This window comes from Vanellus vanellus, assembly GCF_965231255.1.
Source record: "Vanellus vanellus genome assembly, chromosome: 2".
Lineage (NCBI taxonomy): Eukaryota > Metazoa > Chordata > Aves > Charadriiformes > Charadriidae > Vanellus > Vanellus vanellus.
The window spans coordinates 35,404,123-35,423,219 of record NC_138906.1 but is presented as its reverse complement, the minus strand read 5'-3'; the positions used below and the strand labels follow the sequence as shown (position 1 = coordinate 35,423,219).

The window sequence follows — 19,097 nt, the reverse complement described above, 5'->3', positions numbered from 1 at the left end:
TCCAGTATGCCTTTGGAAGTAAATGGGATTACAGACACTCCTAGAGCTACCTCAGCTCCTGAGACCATTTCTCAGTACAAAGCAGAATATCAGTCGTTGCTTTGGAAAGAGAGTGGGGAAAGGAGAAGAAGTGCTGATGTTGCTTTCTCAGTTTTATTATTATAAAGATGGAAAACCAGAGTTCCTTTGCGCTTTACACCCAAGCAGACCCTTCCTTTTTCCCCTGTAATTGATAGAAAATTATCTTTTATATAGTGAAGGTCAGCAAGATACTTTTCCTATTCACTTAACGTTTTTCTACCAAAGATTGATCCCTCTAAAATGACATATTTCTTTCTCCAACTAGAGTTTGCAAAATAAATAAATAAATTAAATTTTATGATACGAAACATACCCCGCATCCCTTTATATCACCTTCCACTTCTGCTGTTAGCTACAGCTATTTCAGAGACAGAGAACATATATTGATTTAACTCAAGTTCAGTTGAGGGCAAATAGAGACGTACCAGGAAATCTCAGATCCATAAAAGGACCTGAAGATTTTATTAGGGTCAGGTGTCTCACGTTTTATAAATGAAATGTTAGGTGGGGAATACTTAAGTCTCCTTTAGGAATCCAGTCCTCTCCTACATGTTGTCTTTGATGCCTTCATAGTTGTCTAGTCAATGCACTTAAAAGTAATCAAATAATCAAGAAGCTTATCAAAAGATGAATTTAGGAATTCTAGCCCGATTTACTTTCAGTAAGGAATACAGTTTATACGCACATAAGGGAAAACTATTTGTGTAAGTGGATAAAGAACCAAGAAACCACAACAGAAAATATGAAAAACTACCTAAAATCCCTTTTCCACTTATTACTTGCATCATTCTGACCTTCAGCTGTGTTTGGCAGAAACACTTCTTGCTGAAGATCGTACTTGAATATGGGAGCAAAATCATCCTAGTCCTACAATATAATGTTATAGCATTCTTCAAAATAATTATTCCAGCGGCTTCTTCACAAAGTATCTGTACTTGGGAGTATTGTATTTAGTTTAAATTGACTATAATATCAATGTGTTAGAGACAACCCAACCTGGACGCAGTTGGACTGAAACTTTTCCTGGTGTCACTTGTGTATTTGTTTCATGGTCACTGGGTATTGTGACATGAACTGTGGGATTTTCCACAAAATCTGATTGGCAGCCTCTTTTCATTAAGTTGAAAACAGTGTCACAGCGTCCTTTCTGTGTTGCGTCGGCCATGAAATCCTGTTTTATAAGAGACAAAAAGTACAAAACAATCTGAGCTGAAAAAAACATCTGTAATATCTTCAAAGGAAAGAGAAAAACAAAATAATAGTCTTTGAAACAATAAAATATGCTACTATAATTGCAGAAATTGTAGAACGAGTTCATGGAAGCCATATGTTTTTAATAACAGCAATGACAAAATATTTAAATTGGAAGTTAAACCTAATAGTCACAATGATTTTTTTCTACAAAGGACAAAACTTTTGTATGAGAAAGAGGATCTTGCACAATCAGAACAGGCTGACTTGGAGAAAAAGGAAACTATGTACTGTCACTATGTCACTAAACAAAGTTTTGTGCTATGCTATGGGTTAGACCAAGAAAGTGTCATTCACACGACATCAAAACAGGTTAGTTTTCAGAGGAATCCACTACTAATGCCACTCAGGCTAATATCTAAAAGTAGCAGCAGAAGTCAGCTTTAGATTTATCTAACCTGAATTTGTCTGTCACAGACGTTTAAGTTTTACCCCATACCCCACACCAAATCCCAAGACCAGCTGGACTATATCATTTCAATCCCCAGAAAGAGGAAGCTATGTAGTACAAGACTGGACAGTTTAAGATGCCACCACCATAAAAAAAGCCTCTCTAACAACAAAAAAGTGACTAGTGGTCGCATGATCTCAGAAGCAGCACATCCTTTGTTGCAGTGAAAGGGCAAAGTTGCCAAAATTGTGCCAACATGATCCAACGCAAAATTCCTTCCTGACCACAAATCTGATGATTAACATGATCTTGATCATGTAAAGAAAAAAAAAGACAAGACCCTTTGTACTCTTTCGAAGCACTGGTCCATCCCAGCCGCAGCTGGAGACCAAACAATGGACAATCTCTGATATTTCAGAGGCAGATGGGCAAAATAAACAATCAAAAAGTGCATACAGCCAACTATGTATTAGAGAATAGTCATGTAGACCCTGAAAAGACCAGAGAAAGCCCCCGGAAGAATAAGACTTAACAGTCACATACCTTGTTTTCCAAGTTTCAACTCATTTTTGTAGTCTACCTCTGATATATTTTTTCCATAACCTTCTTAAATGTAGACCACAGAGACAACTTTTTTAGGTTACTGCTATTTATATACCCTTTTTGATGTACATACATTTCAAAAAGGTAGATTCTTAAATGTATAAAGAACTTAGCTACTCGCATTGTTATCATGAACGATTTTCTGACATTCGCTGTGTGGGGGTATGAAGTCGAAGTGTCTCAAGTGTTGGGATGATTTTCTCAGTAAAAACATTGTTTAGACAAAGCAGGCACGCTAAGACGAAAACTGCCCCTATAACTCTACTCTGGAAAATGTCTATCTGCATTAATATGGGTTTTGCCATTCCACAACCACGGACGGGTGCACAGGTGAACCGGCTATCAAAGCACGGTGTAAGAGGGTTTGGCAAACCCCTGCCTTCCATGAACAGCTCTCAGGATTGACATGAGAAGTGAAGCAAGAGAAGCAGGGCAGGAGTGAAACCTGGTCAAACCTGAGAACCAAGTTGGAAGGAGACCTACTGCAACTCCATGGCAGTGGAAAGCTAAGAAGTGCTGTTCCGTGATAAATACAGATGTGGCAGGATAAAATTGTGTCCTTTGTAAGAAAGGACATCGGGCCTCAATAATGGACCACTCCACAGGTACTCCATTGTGCCATCTACACATGCCCTAAGGCTTGTCTTGGAGAATGAGCCCTCTGTGCCTTGATTGCATTGTTTTTCCTTATACTTGTTTCAGACTAAGTTAATCATTCCAAGACATGGTATCCCGGATAAAGTTACACCAGTGCCTTCCACTCCTTATCTCTTCCAGGCACACCCTAGGAATTTAACTACCTTCTCTGCTAATGAATGCTGCTACAGATAATTTGCCTTTGACCTTTAGGAGCAAATGAGTTTGTAATTGCCACTGATATTCTTAAAAACCTTGCTCCTCTGAAGTGCTTAAAATGGTCCAGCCTTACCTGAAATCATGTAATCAGCTGTTTTTTCTGTCCAACAAGAACAGAAATTCCCATATTCTTACAGTTTGCAAAGAAATAACAATTTCAGAATAATTCTTGCTACCCAAGATCTATCTTCCGTGATAAGTCTCAGAACTGATAGTTTCAAGTGTCAAAATAAGAAAAGTATCATTTTTTCCATTTGTGACAGGGTCATAATATATGGTGAAGTCAAAGTTAATTCCACTGTTGGTAAAACCTTTCGCTAAATGCAATAGGCATATATGTATAGTCTTGCTCTGATATATAATGAGGACTTAATATAAATTACTGATAAGTAATTTTGCTTTTGAAGCCAAAAACAGTTGAACTCGCAAAGTTACTTGAAGTCTGCCAAAGCTGTCTACAAAGCAGATGGAATGCATTAAAAGTTCTCACTTTATTTAAAATTACTGCAATTTTCCAAATAAAAGGCTGTATTTTCTCCTTTGGAAACAAAATCTATTTCACATGATTTCTCAGGTTCTGTCTCCAATGGTCGTTTAAAGATTTTCTTGCTATTTCTTACTATAATTTTCACAGTTCGAATGTCTTTTATCTTTATAAAGATCAGAAGCAGCTAAAATATAAAGTCAAAAGTAAAGAAGCAAAATGCCATACCTCTTGAGCACACCATCCGCACTCTGGACCCAAAGCAAGACACTTTGTGCATGTTGCTGCATTTGAAGTGGCACATCTGTTTTCCGCTGCAATGAAATATAAACCCAAACATTCATGATTTATGATGATATGTGGGAATTGTAAAATACCTAATTTTAAACCAAGATTTCAAAAATTACTTCACCAGATTAACAGGGATGACAACGTATCCAAACAGAAGTAAAACAGAACAAAGGCAGCCCGGCGAGGGAACACTTGTGGCATTTTTTTATTCTACAGTCTAGAACTATATGTACAGATTGAATAAACTCCATTCTAAAGGCCAGTTTTTTAAGATCCTGCTTTACAGTAATTTTGAAGTGAACGTTTATCTTTGGCATGTACCTTCCTCATTTACTGCCTAACAGAAAAAAAACTTACCAGGTAGCTTATCTTTTCCTAGACATTTTCCTTTTAAGTCATTTACACTTGACTGAGTTATTCATTATTCACTCTGTATGGAACCCAAGATATTTTCTCACCTTCTATAAATATTCCCCCTCCGCATTTTCTGGAATGAATAGTTTCCCAGAAGAGGCAGGCTTTTTTGGTTTTCCAGAAGCAAACACAAGTTTATCCACCATTACGTGTGTCACGGATTGAAGACACATCATTCTGTACTAAGAACTGCAAAAATCGTGCCTACGAACAGGACTATCAGCAAAGTCCGTTATACCTTTTTCACACCTTTGTTTTATAGGTCATTGCTTAAGTTACTACTCTCTGCAATGAAACTTTGGCAGTCGGCATTGAGCAGAAGAGACAGCCTTTTCAAGGGACTCGGTCAGCCCAACTTGAATGTCAGCATTAGCGTATCCTTTCAGCACGTTCAGCACAAGTCTCTTGTAGACCAGTGTGCCTCCACACGAGACAGAAGTCACCTGCCAAGAGTTATGCGGAAGGCGCATGATATGACTCTTCAGTGCACAGCACAGTAGTAGTGCTGTTTAACAGCACTGCTTTGTGGCATACTCAGGATGGCATCCTCTAAAATATACTGGAAACAAAATAAAATTAATTACCGCATACTGGAAAGGCTACATCTGTTAATCGGTCCACAGTGATAACGTACATATCATCATATCAAAACAGTTTGAAGAAAGGTTTGTTTTTCATTTAAAGTTTTGGCTACATACACTGTCTCTCAGATTATTGCTTTCCAATCTGCAATAATGCAAACCATCTCTCTTTTTAGAGTAATGAGACCAACTTCTCACAGTGAAAAGCTGTATTAGGAAAACATGTACTAAAATGTCTTTTTTATCTTTAACTGATTTCAGCTATGGATTCAAAGATGAGATCCTGTATCCCATGAACAGCTAGTCCTCAATAGGTCATTTTGAATAACTGGTGATCCAAGGAACTAATCACAGCTTGCAAGGTACTAGTATCAACAACATATATAGCATTATCAGTATTAACAAGATAGAAAAGCCTAGTACAACGCAATTGCAGCATTATACTGGTAACATATAGGTTAGTGGCAATTTCATTAATTCCAAAGGTCAGACCTATATTCCATTTCATATAAATGTCTGTTGACAATTTTTACCATGCAGGCAACGTGAGAAAAGAAACGTATACAAAAAGGAGAGAAACTCTTACAGATATGATAGAAACAATAAGCTAAGAAGCATCCCAAGGACAGAGGGAAAACTGATTAAAGGGTGGGAGAGGTGGGCAGGGATAAAGGAGGAGTCGCTAAGGAGAGAGAAAAGAACAAGACAAAATCCAAAAGGGTTGGGTTTTTTTGTTTGTTATAAAAACAAACACAGCAAGTTTGACTTGGATGTGAAAGGAGAGCAAGCTCATTCGGCAATGACAAAATAAAACTTCTTTGCATTTATACGAAGACGACAGCAACAGCACTTTATGTTCTGCAGTCTGAAAGAGCAGACCTGGAGACCACAGAAAATGTTACTGCAAACCCCAGGAGAGGAGAACGAGGATGAGGATTCCAGGTAGGTGCCGACACGCACAGGGTTGCAGAGCTTGCCACAGAGCCCTTTCTAGACAGTGTTGGTAAAGCACAAAGACACGGGATGAAAAGTTGTTGAAGGAGTAAAAATAAAAGGAATGTAATTGTTCTTGGCACAGAAACATCACTCCCATCTTCAGCTGGATACCAAAGAGCGCAGAGATGAAAGGCATTAAAAGAGAGAGTAAAGTGATGGATTCAGTAAAAGACTCAAAGAACAAGGAAATATATGAATTGCTGATCTGCAGCATAATAGTGGCTGAAGACCACCATGGGGCAAAATAGGGAGGAGATGACATAAACTTTGAAGTTACCGATCAAATTAACATCCACCATAAGAGACAGAGCTGTTCAGATAAGAATAAACAGTTGACAGGAAGAAACGAGAGACCTGTGTTTTTAGTTACACAGCTAAGGAACAAGTCAAATTAATTCCTGGTCGTTGTAATCAGTAAACCAAAGTAAACCAAATACTGAGTTTGGCCTAATTAATTTCCTGCAGTAATCCCTGAGATCCCTTTCCTAAAATGTGTAATCCTATCTGCATATCAAACGTTTCCCCAAATTAGATGCCGTTGACCATGTAACAAAACATTAATATCTTATTGTAATGTGAGCTTGCTAAAAAAAATAGTATGTCTATGATGCATTGGAAAACTGAAAAATAACTGTCCGATTTTTTTTTTGGTCTTATGGTTAGTTTATTGAAACTATTAAAGTTTGATTTAGTTTCTTAATACAGCCTGTCTGGTAAAACATTGGGGGGGAGGAGGGATGTCTTTCTAAACTGCCAAGGCAGAAGAAAAGATCTCAAAATCCAGTTTGGGTTTTCAATGTGATCATGGCAGATGAAATGCTTTAACAAACGAGATATACTGTATTGCTGGATGCAAATCTCCTTGCTGATAACTCTCCAGTCTCAAGAGCTCCATTTTCGCAACATGAAGTCATGGATTGGCAATGGACAAGCTTGGTACCATTGGCTCAAAAAGTTGATTTTTTTGGAATAAAGAGAAACTTCAAAAAGGTTTATTAATGCCCAAGACACATTCTGGCTACATCACTACTGTAGGTCCCAAGCACATAGTCCCTTATAGCAGTAACATTTACGGACATGCTTTCATTCATCAAGTATTTATTATTTACTTATTAGCCTCCTCTAAAACCTTAACTGATTTAGTATAAACTTCTCAGTTTCTTTTAAAAATCACATGCTAAAGCAAGAAATTTTTTTTTATGAGTTGGCTCAAAAAAGAGCTGAGATTTTTCCTGCCACTCCACCAAAAACAGAGTCCAGACAAGACTGAGTTACTGTTCAGCCAAAGCTAAGGGCAAGTTTCTACTGGCTTAGTTATAACTGATGTATGCCAAAAGGTATTTCAGCAAGGGCCAAATTTTGTGCTGGGAACTGCACAGGCATATGCATATAATAAAAAGTGAGTGCAGCAGGTTAAACTGCACTTTTCCAGCCTCCTCTACAAAATACAACCGCGCTCCAACGGCTGCAGCTATTTACAGTGGTCACAGGTGTGGCAAGCCTAAAATCTCAGCAACAAGAGGGATCAAGGCAAGACAAGCGTCACGTATGTTATAATCATATCCTGCCTCCCTATTATGAAAATAGCTTTATCCCGATCAGGGTATTTATCTCAGAGATGGAATAACAATAACTCATATTGGCATTTGAGAGGGGATGTTAAACAGGTTTTCAAACAGACAGCACTTTGTTCAAGTACAGCCAAGAATTCGGATTTATATCAGCTTCACTGTTGGTACACGTTTGTGCTGGTTTTGGAGGATGTACCATTTGCTTTCTTAAAAGAGAAAGCCAAAATATAACTAGCAGCTTATACTCCCTGATCATGGCCCGCAGACTGCTGAACACTAATTAAGGCAAGAAGACCCCAAATTCCCTAGCCTCTACAGCGCCTTTTCCTTAAATGCTGCATCCAATCTTGTTTTAGGGCAGCGATCGGCCAGGTCGTCCCTCTCCACCGATACCGCGGCCTTCAGTAACGTGCGCGTAGCATCACTTACGAGCAAAGCTGCAGCTTTTATGCAGTATACTGCAGTTACCTTCACCTTTCTGTCCTCAGGAGCTAAGCAACGTGACTCCCGCGGGGGGGACAGCCAGTAGCTGTCCCAGCTAACACACAGCTTACCAATTCACTTTGGCTGAATGTGCAGATACAATGAGAAGCATTGTAAAAGTGCTACAGAGGGGGGAATTTTTTTCCACGATTATTGTGTCTGACACTTACTTGCTCAGATTACAAGGAAAAAAATGAGCGCCTGTGCTTTAACTGCCAATCCTAAAACCTAAACCTGGAATTAGGGGATTTGCCCCCTTTTTTCCAAAGAAGCAATAATTCCTTTGTGCACAATGCCATGCTTTAAAAACACGCTTTGTCACCACCGGTTTTATCAAGAGGGTTACAAGGTCCATGTCAAAATCAGCTTTAAGAGGTGCTCACCCTTGCCCAGAAAAGGAGATTTCAACTTGAATACTGTACACCTATTACGCTTTATAATAAATTCTTGAGATTACTTGAGCAAAAATACCACACAAATTTTCTTCCCTCTCCTTTTTTTTCTGTTATATACTAGATTTGTTAATCGTTTTCTCTTCTCTATTAATGGTTGCCCACTTTAGTTTCACTATTCAGGCAGGAGCTAAGGTGCACATTGATTTGAAAATATTGTTTACTAGCAAGAGAAGCAGCAGTAAACTAAAACTAGGCATGTAAGAGACACGTGTTTGCTAAGAAAAATAAGATGTGTAAAAGAAAGGTGAAAAACATGACTGGCACTGTTAAATCCCGAGCGCTGGAAAAATACTTCTGTAAACCTGGCAAGTGAGTAAAAGGAAAATACTTCTGTAAACTTGACAAGTGACTGAAAACACCTTTCCATTAGAACAAACAAGCATACAAAACAACAAAAAAAAATCAAAACGCAACCCAAAAAATACCCTAGACCTTCTTTTTCTACCAGTTATTTAAAAAAAAAAAACACAACAGTAATCAAGTGTTACAGTGTTCCTAAAAAGACAAGTTATGTATATTGGAATAGATAAACCATAATGTGGTTACAGAGAAGATAAGAGATATAACTGAGACATAAGTAAGAATTATACACGCACATCTGGATAAATGCAGTGAAAAGCATCACTAGTGAACAAGTCCTGATGATTGATGCGGGCTCCCCTTCCTAACTCTGCCAATACCCCCCTGACAGTTTTGGGGTTCCCCAATTAATCTGCATTACCATACGAACACGTTACCCTATGAACATGAGGGGCGTTACTGAGAGCTACACGAACGATTTCGAAAGCCACCAAAACGCAAAGTAATGCAGCAGTCTGCCTCATTGTATGAGAGTTTGTGCCTTTGCAAACCACGTGGCAAAATAACCAAGATCCTCCTTCTTTGCACGTTGTGCAAGCTACGAGCGACGACACTGGGGAGAACTGATGCTGGGTATCAGCTGAACAATGCAAAAGGGAGGGAGAAAAGGGGGGAGATCTCTGTCTAGGACAGTCGTAGTTGATGCTGGAGGACAGCGAATGTATCACAAGTCTGCTGTGTAATGGCACACGGAGGTGGAGTTCCCAAGCAGTGTGTGGGACACTTCCATAATTGGGGAATGATATAGATCCTAGGCCTCAAGGAGATACTCCTATCACCTCTCTGAGCCTACACGTGTCTGTCTTGGCCTCATCTCTCTGAAAAGTTCCATCGCTTATATGAAAATTTCACATCAGTCAGGAGGAAAGCTTGGAGACCAGGCTCGCGCATATACATACAAACTCAAGATTTTCACGTATATATATCAATTTAGAGGATTTTAAAATTCTGTCAGAAAGATGCATATAGCAGCATTTTGTACTGCCCACAATAGCTACTGGTACAGCAGTTAGGGCTCACAAACACAACATACACAACATTCAAACCACAGCCTCAAACATGACCTTGGCTGTGGGAGACAGAGCTATTGACTGCTCCAGACTGACTTTGTTCCCAAGCTGCAATACAGAATGAAAACAAGCAACGCAACCTTGAAATTTTTCACAACACGCAATGTTTGTTCCTTGGCCAACTTTACTCGCAGCCTCTCCTTTCTATGAAACTTCCTGCTTTTGCGGGAGATGGTTAAATTTTGTTGATGCAATCCACGCCAGCAAACAATGAGTCAAAGTCTATTTGGTTTCTGAAACCAACATACTCTGTCTCTTGCAAATAAAACCATATAGGACAATTTACTCTGATTATGTCATTAGAAGAGACTCATTTCCCACAGCCATTAGCTTTTATGTGCAGGTTTGATGGTCCTGTTTGCACAGCTTTGCACCAATAAAAATGCAAAGCATATGGAACCAGAGAGCTTAAATCTTTTTTTTTATTAAATCCCTTGATTTAAAGGGAACTTCAGGATGCGCGGAGCTGCGTTAATTCCCTTGCTTCGCAGGAAGGAACATGGGCATGGGAATCGTTAGACTCAAGCCATTTCCAGCTGCTAGAATCTCCCTCGGTGGATACGGTCATGCTGCTCAAGCAAAGCCTGGAACGGCTACTGCCGTATTTCATTGCCAATTTAATTTCTTGTATATTAGTAAGAACGGCTAGCAAGTAGCACATCAACAACCTAGAATGGTCAGTATACTCCTGTACATACTAGAAAGTCTTTACCTAAATACGAGGTCATGTTGAATATAAAGGCAGACACAAATGACTATTTTTTGCCTCCTTAAGAAGTTCAACTTTGAATAAAAGGCAAGCCCAAGCTTTACCTCCCACCATCTTCTATATCTCCACCTCCTCAAAGCAGGCCCTTAATCCCCAATTGCCTCCCTAATCTACCCTTCTATTGCATATCTAGTCTTCTCCAAATTCTTGCTTCCTGCAGCTTCACGAATCCAGAAGCAGTGCAGAGGATGAGCAACAGCTCAGAGCTATTTCTTCCATATAGACCGTCTGATCCACAGGTTCTTGGTCCATAGCAATGCAAACAGCTCAATTCACTTCCTTTTCTCTGCATACATTGTGAGGTGGAACAAACCTACTCTGTATTTCAGACCGTAATTCTCAAAGCTGAAAACCTAATGAAACCAGTCCCTCAATTCTGAACACAAAATGATACGCGAATTGTGCTTCTACAAAGTTTTTCCTGAAACAAACCAAAAGCCCCAAACAAAAACCTGTGCATATGTGTATATTAGGAAGACATGTCAGGGTTAAAACAAAACTTTGAACACATAATACATAGTTTAAATTCACAGTGAGAAAACCTCAAGAATATTAAATAAAAGCTAAGACTGGTATCAGAGAGGATAACCACCACTCTTTAAGGACTTGTAGTATGTAATGCACAAGTTTGGGAGGAGCATTTATTCAGCAGGGTTATTTTAAAAATTTTATTGCCTTCTGGAATACACAATGTTTGGTATATGTTATTTCAGTAATTTGCTTTTCAATAGGGTTTTCAATCTTCAAATATGGTCGTTGGCCCTGAGACAAATGAAATGTGGTAAAAACCTTCTGCCATTTTCTTCTAAATGATTTTTGTTACTTTTATGCTCTTTGAATGCAGAAACAATTAGATGTCATCTTTTAATTACCTGCGTGATAACTGCACAAAAGACTCCTAAGACCCCATTTCATGATTAACAACTGAATTACAAGTCTTACAAAGGCGAGTTAAACTGCAATGCTTTTCTGAATATATAGATCAAAAATGGATGAACACAAAGATCTCCTAAGAGAATACTGAGAAATTAGTTTCTCAACTAGGAGATACATGTATTGTTCACAAAAATACAAAAAAACCCCAACAAACCACAAACCCAACCATACCTGTCTAGGAACAGACACTGGCCAACCTCCATTTCAGGTTTATACAAGCCTGTTAGGTTTTTCTCATTTGGGGGTGAAGATTACACGAAACACGACTGCAGGCTATAAAATATGCAGACTCGCATATGAACTATAACTACTGGTGCACGTACACACGTATACTGTTTGAACGCAAGCTTCTGCCTGTGCTTCTGCGAGTTAAGTATTCACACATGTGTATGGGGTGCAGGTGCAGTTTCAATGCTCTGTAAGGGACAGCCTTCAAACACGCAAATTTGAGATTTTAAACACGGAGTGGTTTATTTAAAGCTCTGAAGTAATGCCACAACATTTTTGACTGCAAAATGCAATCCAACAGTTTTGCTTAGATTGGAAGAGTATGCTTGCTGATGTCATTAGTTTTATTTAGGTAATTTTGCATCATTTGTGCCAGAGTGTAGGTTGTCTCAAGTTTTCTTATTTCCTGGGAGTCCAGTTTGTACAAGGGATTTCGGTTCAGCTTTCCAGCATGAAGCTCCCATCTGAGAGAAGCAAGTTGTCCTCAGCACAGTACTAACCCCTGTCATCCTGCAGAGATGAAATGGAAATAAGTCGTGCTCTTAAGTACAGTAGAACGAGTGGAATTCAGTTAGCCTAACTCCCTTGAACACCGAGAAGGAACAGAATTTATTTTGGAAAGGGCAGTTACTGGTTTAATCAGACTTGGACTACTTTTGTGATGCCACCATACATCATGCAGCTTTATTCATAACACAGCTACAACAACAGCAAAATACCAAAAATACTTAAGTTTTCAAGATTTGAACCCAATGAAATACTGCTGCTAACAACTCCCAAGCCAGGGGGCAGGGAAGGGGCCTGAAAAAAAAGTAAAAATCGAGCATGCAGGAACATCATTCCACCTGCCTGAAGCTACAGAATTTTCCTCCTCCAATAACTGTAGTTAAAATTTTTGTCTTAATATCTTCTGATAATTATAAATACTTCAGACTCATTACTGTCACCATGGGTGATAGCAGGAAGAAGTCACCACAGGCATATGACAATGAAGTCAAGGGAATCATAGAAACATACGAAGATAAAAGTCAATTATGAGCTTCGCAAACTTTTCAATTCAGGCAAATATAGCCTCCGCTAGAAGCTGCTTTTTTGGCAACTTTCTAATACTGTAAATTCCAACCATCCTGAAACACTTACATTTTGCTCAAGGGGTTATTCTTGTTCTGCCACCAGAACAAGGGGGAATCCTGAATGGCTGGCAAGAAACTTACTTTTCTTCTTGAAGAAAGGTTCCATTACAGTGGACAGTGAACTAATTCATTAGAGCCCTGCTTCCTTCCCAAAAGCTAAACTAAATAGCCCAAGTCCATTTATGTAAACTGCCAAAAGAAAAAAAAAATTATCTTTTAATAAAGTTCAAGTGCTTAGAAAAGAATAACAAACCATATCCTACTTTGTCCATCATAAATTATGCCTATTTAAGCAGATCAGAAAGAAGTATTACATCTTTCCACTGGTTAGACAGAAGTCAGCAATTAGTAATGGACACATACAGGAGCTTTGAAGACAGATTTTGCTGGAAAGGAGGACGTAAGTAGAAACAGAAACACTGAGACCTTAAGAATTTGATTAAAAAAAAATAAAAAAAAAGATTTATTAACACAATGGAATTGATATTCTTCTCCAGAATTTTGGGTTCAGTACATTCAACTTGAGAAGCCAGATTTATACCAAGATGTCTGCACTATCAGTTACAGTAAAAGCACAGGATAGTTCACATATATGATTCCTGAAAATACAACATATGATTTTAGTGTCATTAACGTATTTTAAGAACACTAAGCAAACTTCAAAGCTCAGAACACAAAGCCATTCTGCTTGCCCTTCTTACCCTGACAGGACTCATAAAATCCCCATCACTGCCTAAGATAACCCTATCTCAATACTAAAAAAGTATGGGTTTGCTATACCGGTTTTTAAAATGTACATTGGCGATAAATAAAATAATTCATGTATGTAGTGTAGATTTTGTTTGTACAATAAGGCTAAAGTTTCTTGCATCAGGCCTATTCTAAAGAAGTGAGATCCCTAGCTTCTAACTAAGGGCTTCCTCCCAGAAATGATGATGATGTATCTTTCTGAAACAGTCTTGATAAATATCAGCAGCCCATGTCAATTTACCCAATTTGTAAATACAGTATCTTCTGTTTCTCTTCTCATACCTTCTTCTGTAGATTAGTAACTAATACAAACTGTCCCAAATTCAAGACACAATTAACATGGACATGTCATCATGAGTTCTTTCTAGGGACTTGAAAAACATTACCAGAATTTATGCACTTTGTGAAGTATAAGGGAGGCTATAAGCTGACGTCATAATGTCCTCTTGTTGAACATACAACCAGGTAAGGGCTTATTTGATGAAGATTTCCTTAAGATTACATAAAGCTCCCCTTCTGACATCTTTCTGATGCTCTGGAGAGGTAAATTAAACTCATATTGTACTTTAACGGAAAATTAAATGTATCCATTCTGGCCTTTTGACTAATGGGGTATAATTTCTGCTTACTCAGTGGCTGCAGTTCCAGCCCTCAAAAGTTCAAGGACCAGAAAAGAAGCTACTGCCTCTTCAAGCTGCTACACAGAGTTTTCCTGCTGCATGTAATTGCTAGGCTGCCTTCACAACGTCCTTCAGCAACAGCATGTCCTAAATAACATTGAGGCAACCTTCCCAGAGCACCAAGAGTATGGTTACTGCTCTTCTAGTTGGTGAACTGCCCATCTCCTCTCTCTTCCCAGTCTCACCCCATCTCAAACATCAGTAGCATGGAAATATTGTAAATACTATACATGCAACCACCAGTATCATTCAACTCGCAAAAAACATAAAATAAAAAAACTACAATATAAAACCCCTGAAGAGACATGAAATTGCAACAGATTATGAAGAGTGTACAATCTGCAAAGCAAATTTATGCATACCATTAGCATAATATGCTCCTTGGGCAATGTGCAGATAAACAAACCTCCCCCTCGCTATTCCTCAGAACTGCGACCTACAACCACGTTCCCTCTCAAACGCCCAGGTTGGCTTTCCTGAAGATGGTCTAATACCCCTAGGGAGTAGATCACCCACGCAGACTCAGGAAATTAAAAATGGATTATCTTTTCTTCTTGAATTGTTTTAAGCCTTAGGAAAAGCAAGACTGTCTCAGTACTGAGTATCCCATACAACACAGCTTCTTCCACTGAGCCTCAAAAGGAAATGGGCCAGCACAGAAGAGAAATCAACAGACAAACACTGATTAAAGCTACCATGATGGACCATTTATTTCAGATGTTTTTGTGTGTGGGGATAGACCTGCACCACCTCTCTTCAAAAACAGTTCATTCCATGGGTGGTTTGAATGACTTTTTCTATTCCTTTGAGAAGTGACACAGTAATGATTTATGAAACTTTCTAACTAGAGGGAACACACATAAGAATCTGATGTGACAAGACTGGCAAAGCACCAAAGACCCAGATGAGGGAACATTAATGAATTATGTTTAGCATCAGAAGTCATGCTATTGGGATAAACAGTTGTCCCCCGCTATGATCACAGATCCACTACTTGCCTAAAACCCTTAACCGGTCTTTCCAAATGACACTCTAGAAAAGACTGAAAATACCAGGTTTTAGAAGAGATTTGTCTACAATGACTATGTAACAGAATTGCTGTGTGACAGTTCTCCAACTTTTAAATTAGGGATGAAGATTTTCATGCCATCCCATCCCTGTATGCACATTACAAGTAAACTCTGCTTACTTGAGTTTCATATGAGTACCTAAGTATTTTTGAGAGCACCAAACACCTTTGTTTTCAAATTTTAACATATGTAAAAACTGGTTTTGAGACACTGCTGAGTTTTGAACCAATATCCTCTGTTAACCTTGACCAATCAGTTAGTCCTCAGTATTTAAGCCCTACGTATTCCATATGCTTATACAGCAGATAAAAACTAAAGAGTTTCAACAGTTTAGTTTCCGAACAAGGCAAGTGAACTGACTGTCTCCACTGAAGTGAGCACTTACACAACTGATTAACACAATGCATACACGTGCTCTTGTTGTAGAATCCAGCTTTTATTCAGTTCACTGGCTTACATCTTTAGGAGTTTGTCAGGTTTTAGTGTTCAAGCATAAATTTGGGATCTGTATAAATCACTATGGAACTAGCTCCTTTCTTATGTCAGGTATTTGTTTTAGTTGGCTTAGTGAACTGCAAATTTCCTTTGGTGAGACTTACTGAACAAGGCACCCTTTGTAGAGGGGGGCAACACTAACCTTTTTATCTGAGCTTACAGAACCTTTAATTTGGGACTTGCAACTTTACAGTGTTGTAAGATTTCCTTTTGCGTTCCCCTTAGCTCTAAACCCAGGGTCAAATTCTGCCTTTACTTACCCCCAAGCAGTAACTCACATCTCAAACTGCAGTTTGCAGAACAAATACCTCAGGTATCATCAAACTGTTCATTTTTCAACTAGAAGAGCTACAAAAGCTTCAACAAGAATGACTAAACTGGAGTCTCATGTACATTTAATATTTATTCCAGTCTCTTTTAGAACTGGAGATTCAATGCAACAGATACACAGGTTCTGCCAGCTCTGCACATAAGTAAACTGAACTTGCTGATGGCACGGGAACAGCACGATGCTCTTCTCCATGCCCTGTGCTGTCAAGGCAGAAGCAAAGAGGAGTGGCTGCTTCAACAAGGCTGTGCTGCCAAATAGCTGTACATGGAGCTGCTGCCCAGAGTCTCTGTCAGAGCAGGCAGAGATGTTCAAAGAATCCAGGTGGTGCTGCACTGGCAGATAAGAGCTATCACAACCAAAAGTAAAAAGCACATAATCATAACAATAATAATAGTTCTAATAATCCCTGTGTTCATTCACAGAAAAACAAAACAAAACACTCTTCTTCTGTGGCTTCAACTGTGGCTCTAGCCTGTAAAGTGATTATGTATGAAGGAAAGAATTTAGTGTGACTTTCAGCTTTCATGAATTAGCAGAGGTTTCAAATGAAGAGGAAAAAAACCAAGGTCTATCTGAGTTACAGTCAGCCCAGTCTGGGAGCTGTTGTCACAATAAACACGTAACCCATGACGTATCACCCATGTATATTTTCACTATTATGCACCACAAAGAGAGCAAGCATCCTTTGGAGCAAAAGCTCCATGCACAATCGTCCCCTACGGCATTCTGTTCTCATGCATTACTTGCACCCAGGAGCTACACTCATGAGCAAGCACAGCACTGCACTCAGGCACAGAACTATCCTCTCCATAAAGTTTCAATTAGCCTTTCAACTCAATTACACTGCATAAAAAAGAATCTGGGATACTAAATAAAAGATGTCATGTTTCATAAGAAATTTAATAATATTATATTTTATTTTTCCTATTGACATTTAGTTTGGTTTTGAATTCAAAATATGAAGCCAAAAAAGCAAAATAAATTATCCTATGAAAGTTAACAAATTATTCCATTGTTTTTAATAGCACTGGGCAAATCCCACTGAATTAGGCATGAATTTGTCACATATGCAATAAGGAACTTAAGACTAATACATTGTTCCCATTGTAAATCTTATTTTTAGAGGTTACATGTTAACATTTTAAATTAACTCCAGGCTTAAACTTGGAATATGCATTTATTCCACAAGAGGAAAAAAATAAAAAAAAAAAAGAAAGGTGATTGACAACTTGACCTGCTTTTCTGACCACAACTAGTTAAATAAGATCCTTTATGAAATACTTGACTAACCTGATAGCTCAGTCTGATCAACTGCTGTATGATCTGAGGTACATTTCCGCAGACTCCCCTCAGCCTGCATGCATCAGAACTGATGCCAGGGGGTTTGGGAAGCCTTTCCACAATTTGAGGTGTTACACACGTTTACCAGAGCCTTTGCTACCACCAGTACCACAGCTACCAGGGAACTGTCAGCATACGCGCGACCCCAAGGTAAAGAGAAGACTATTTTCCCGCAACTCCATCCGTTTTAAACCCTGCCACCAAACGCCCTATGAATGATGTAAAAACGAGTGTTTCCATCCCTCAGAACTGTCCATCCGCAGTTTGTGATTCCCCCCCCCGCCCCCCGGGGGGGGTCTGTGTGCCGCTTCTCGGAGGCTTGCGGAGGGTGACCGGGCACTTTGAGGACCCGCAGTACCCCCGCAGCGCGACACTTCCCCGCGGGCCGCCCACGCTGCCGGGGAGCTGCCACGGCTCGGTGAAGGCTGGACGCCCCCGGGATGGACAATGAAACCGCGGGCTCGCACTAGCGGTACTCGAGGAGTGTGAAGTTTGGGTAGGGTAGGGCCGCTCCCGCCCGGCCTCTCCCCGCAGGTACCCTCCGCCCGCCAGCTCCGCCTCGCCCGGCCGGGGCGGTGTGTGCCCCCGCGGCGCCGGGCGGCCCCCAGCTGTCAGGGCTGTGCCCTCCGCCCACGCGCGGCCCCCCGCGCGAAAAGCAACCCCAACCCCAACCCCAGCCAAGCCAAAGGGCACGGCGAAGCAGCCCGAGGGGCTCGGCAACTTACGGCGCTGGCAGAGTCCCGGCACGGCCGCCAGCAGCCGGGCCGCCCCCAGGAGGGGTCCGGGGCCGCGCTGGCACTTGGGCACGGAGACGATCCCCGCGGTGAGGCACGCCAGCAGCGGCACCCACATCATGCGCCGCGGGCGGCACCGCTCCCGCTCCCGCTCCCTCGCCCTCTCCTCGGGGCCGCGTCTCGGCGCCGCGGCGCGTTCAGTCCCGGCCCCCGCGGGGGCGGCGGCGGGGCCGGGGGAGGGGCGGCGGCGGGCCCGGCACAGGTAGGGTGCGCGGCGGCGGCAGGGCGGGCGAGGGCCGCCGCATCTCAGGGGCAGCGCCCGCCGCGCCCCCGCGCCCCGCAAGGGGCGGCCCCCCGGCGGCAGCAGTGACGGCGGCGGAGCCCCGAGCGAGCGCGGAAAGCGGCTCCCTCCATCCGCCTCCAGCCCGGCGCTCAAGGGGCGCCCCGCCGCCCGCTCTGCCCGGCCGCGGGGAGGCACTTGGCACCGCGCGGGGAGCGGCGGCAGCGGCACCGCACCTCCCTCAGGGAAACAACCGCCCGGCGGCTGTCCCCGCCTCCCCCGGCTGCCGCCCCCCGCCCGCCCCCGCCGCGCCGCCAGGTGGGCGCTGCCCGCCGCCGTCCCGACCCGCCGCCGCTGCCGGGGCCGTTTCTCCGCGCCGCGGGGCTGGGGTTGGGGCGGGAGGGGAAGGCAGGGGAGCGCGGCCGGCGGGGCTGCGCGGCCCAGGCCGCCCGCAGAGCCGTCGG

At 41.4% G+C, this 19,097-nt stretch overlaps 1 protein-coding gene across 1 annotated transcript in view; it reads right to left on the bottom strand.

The window, feature by feature from the left end:
• ITGB8 (integrin subunit beta 8) overlaps positions 1-18,487 on the bottom strand; it is a gene marked incomplete at its 3' end in the record, with an annotated part of 42,377 nt that extends 23,890 nt beyond the window's left edge. The window contains exons 1-3 of the mRNA XM_082499698.1: positions 18,345-18,487; positions 3,894-3,979; positions 1,078-1,252 (exon numbers count right to left, since the gene is read on the bottom strand). Of these exons, the coding sequence (XP_082355824.1) occupies positions 1,078-1,252; positions 3,894-3,979; positions 18,345-18,474 (391 nt within the window). The 5' untranslated portion in view covers positions 18,475-18,487. The remainder of the gene's footprint in view (positions 1-1,077; positions 1,253-3,893; positions 3,980-18,344) is intronic.
• Positions 18,488-19,097: the final 610 nt, after the last annotated feature.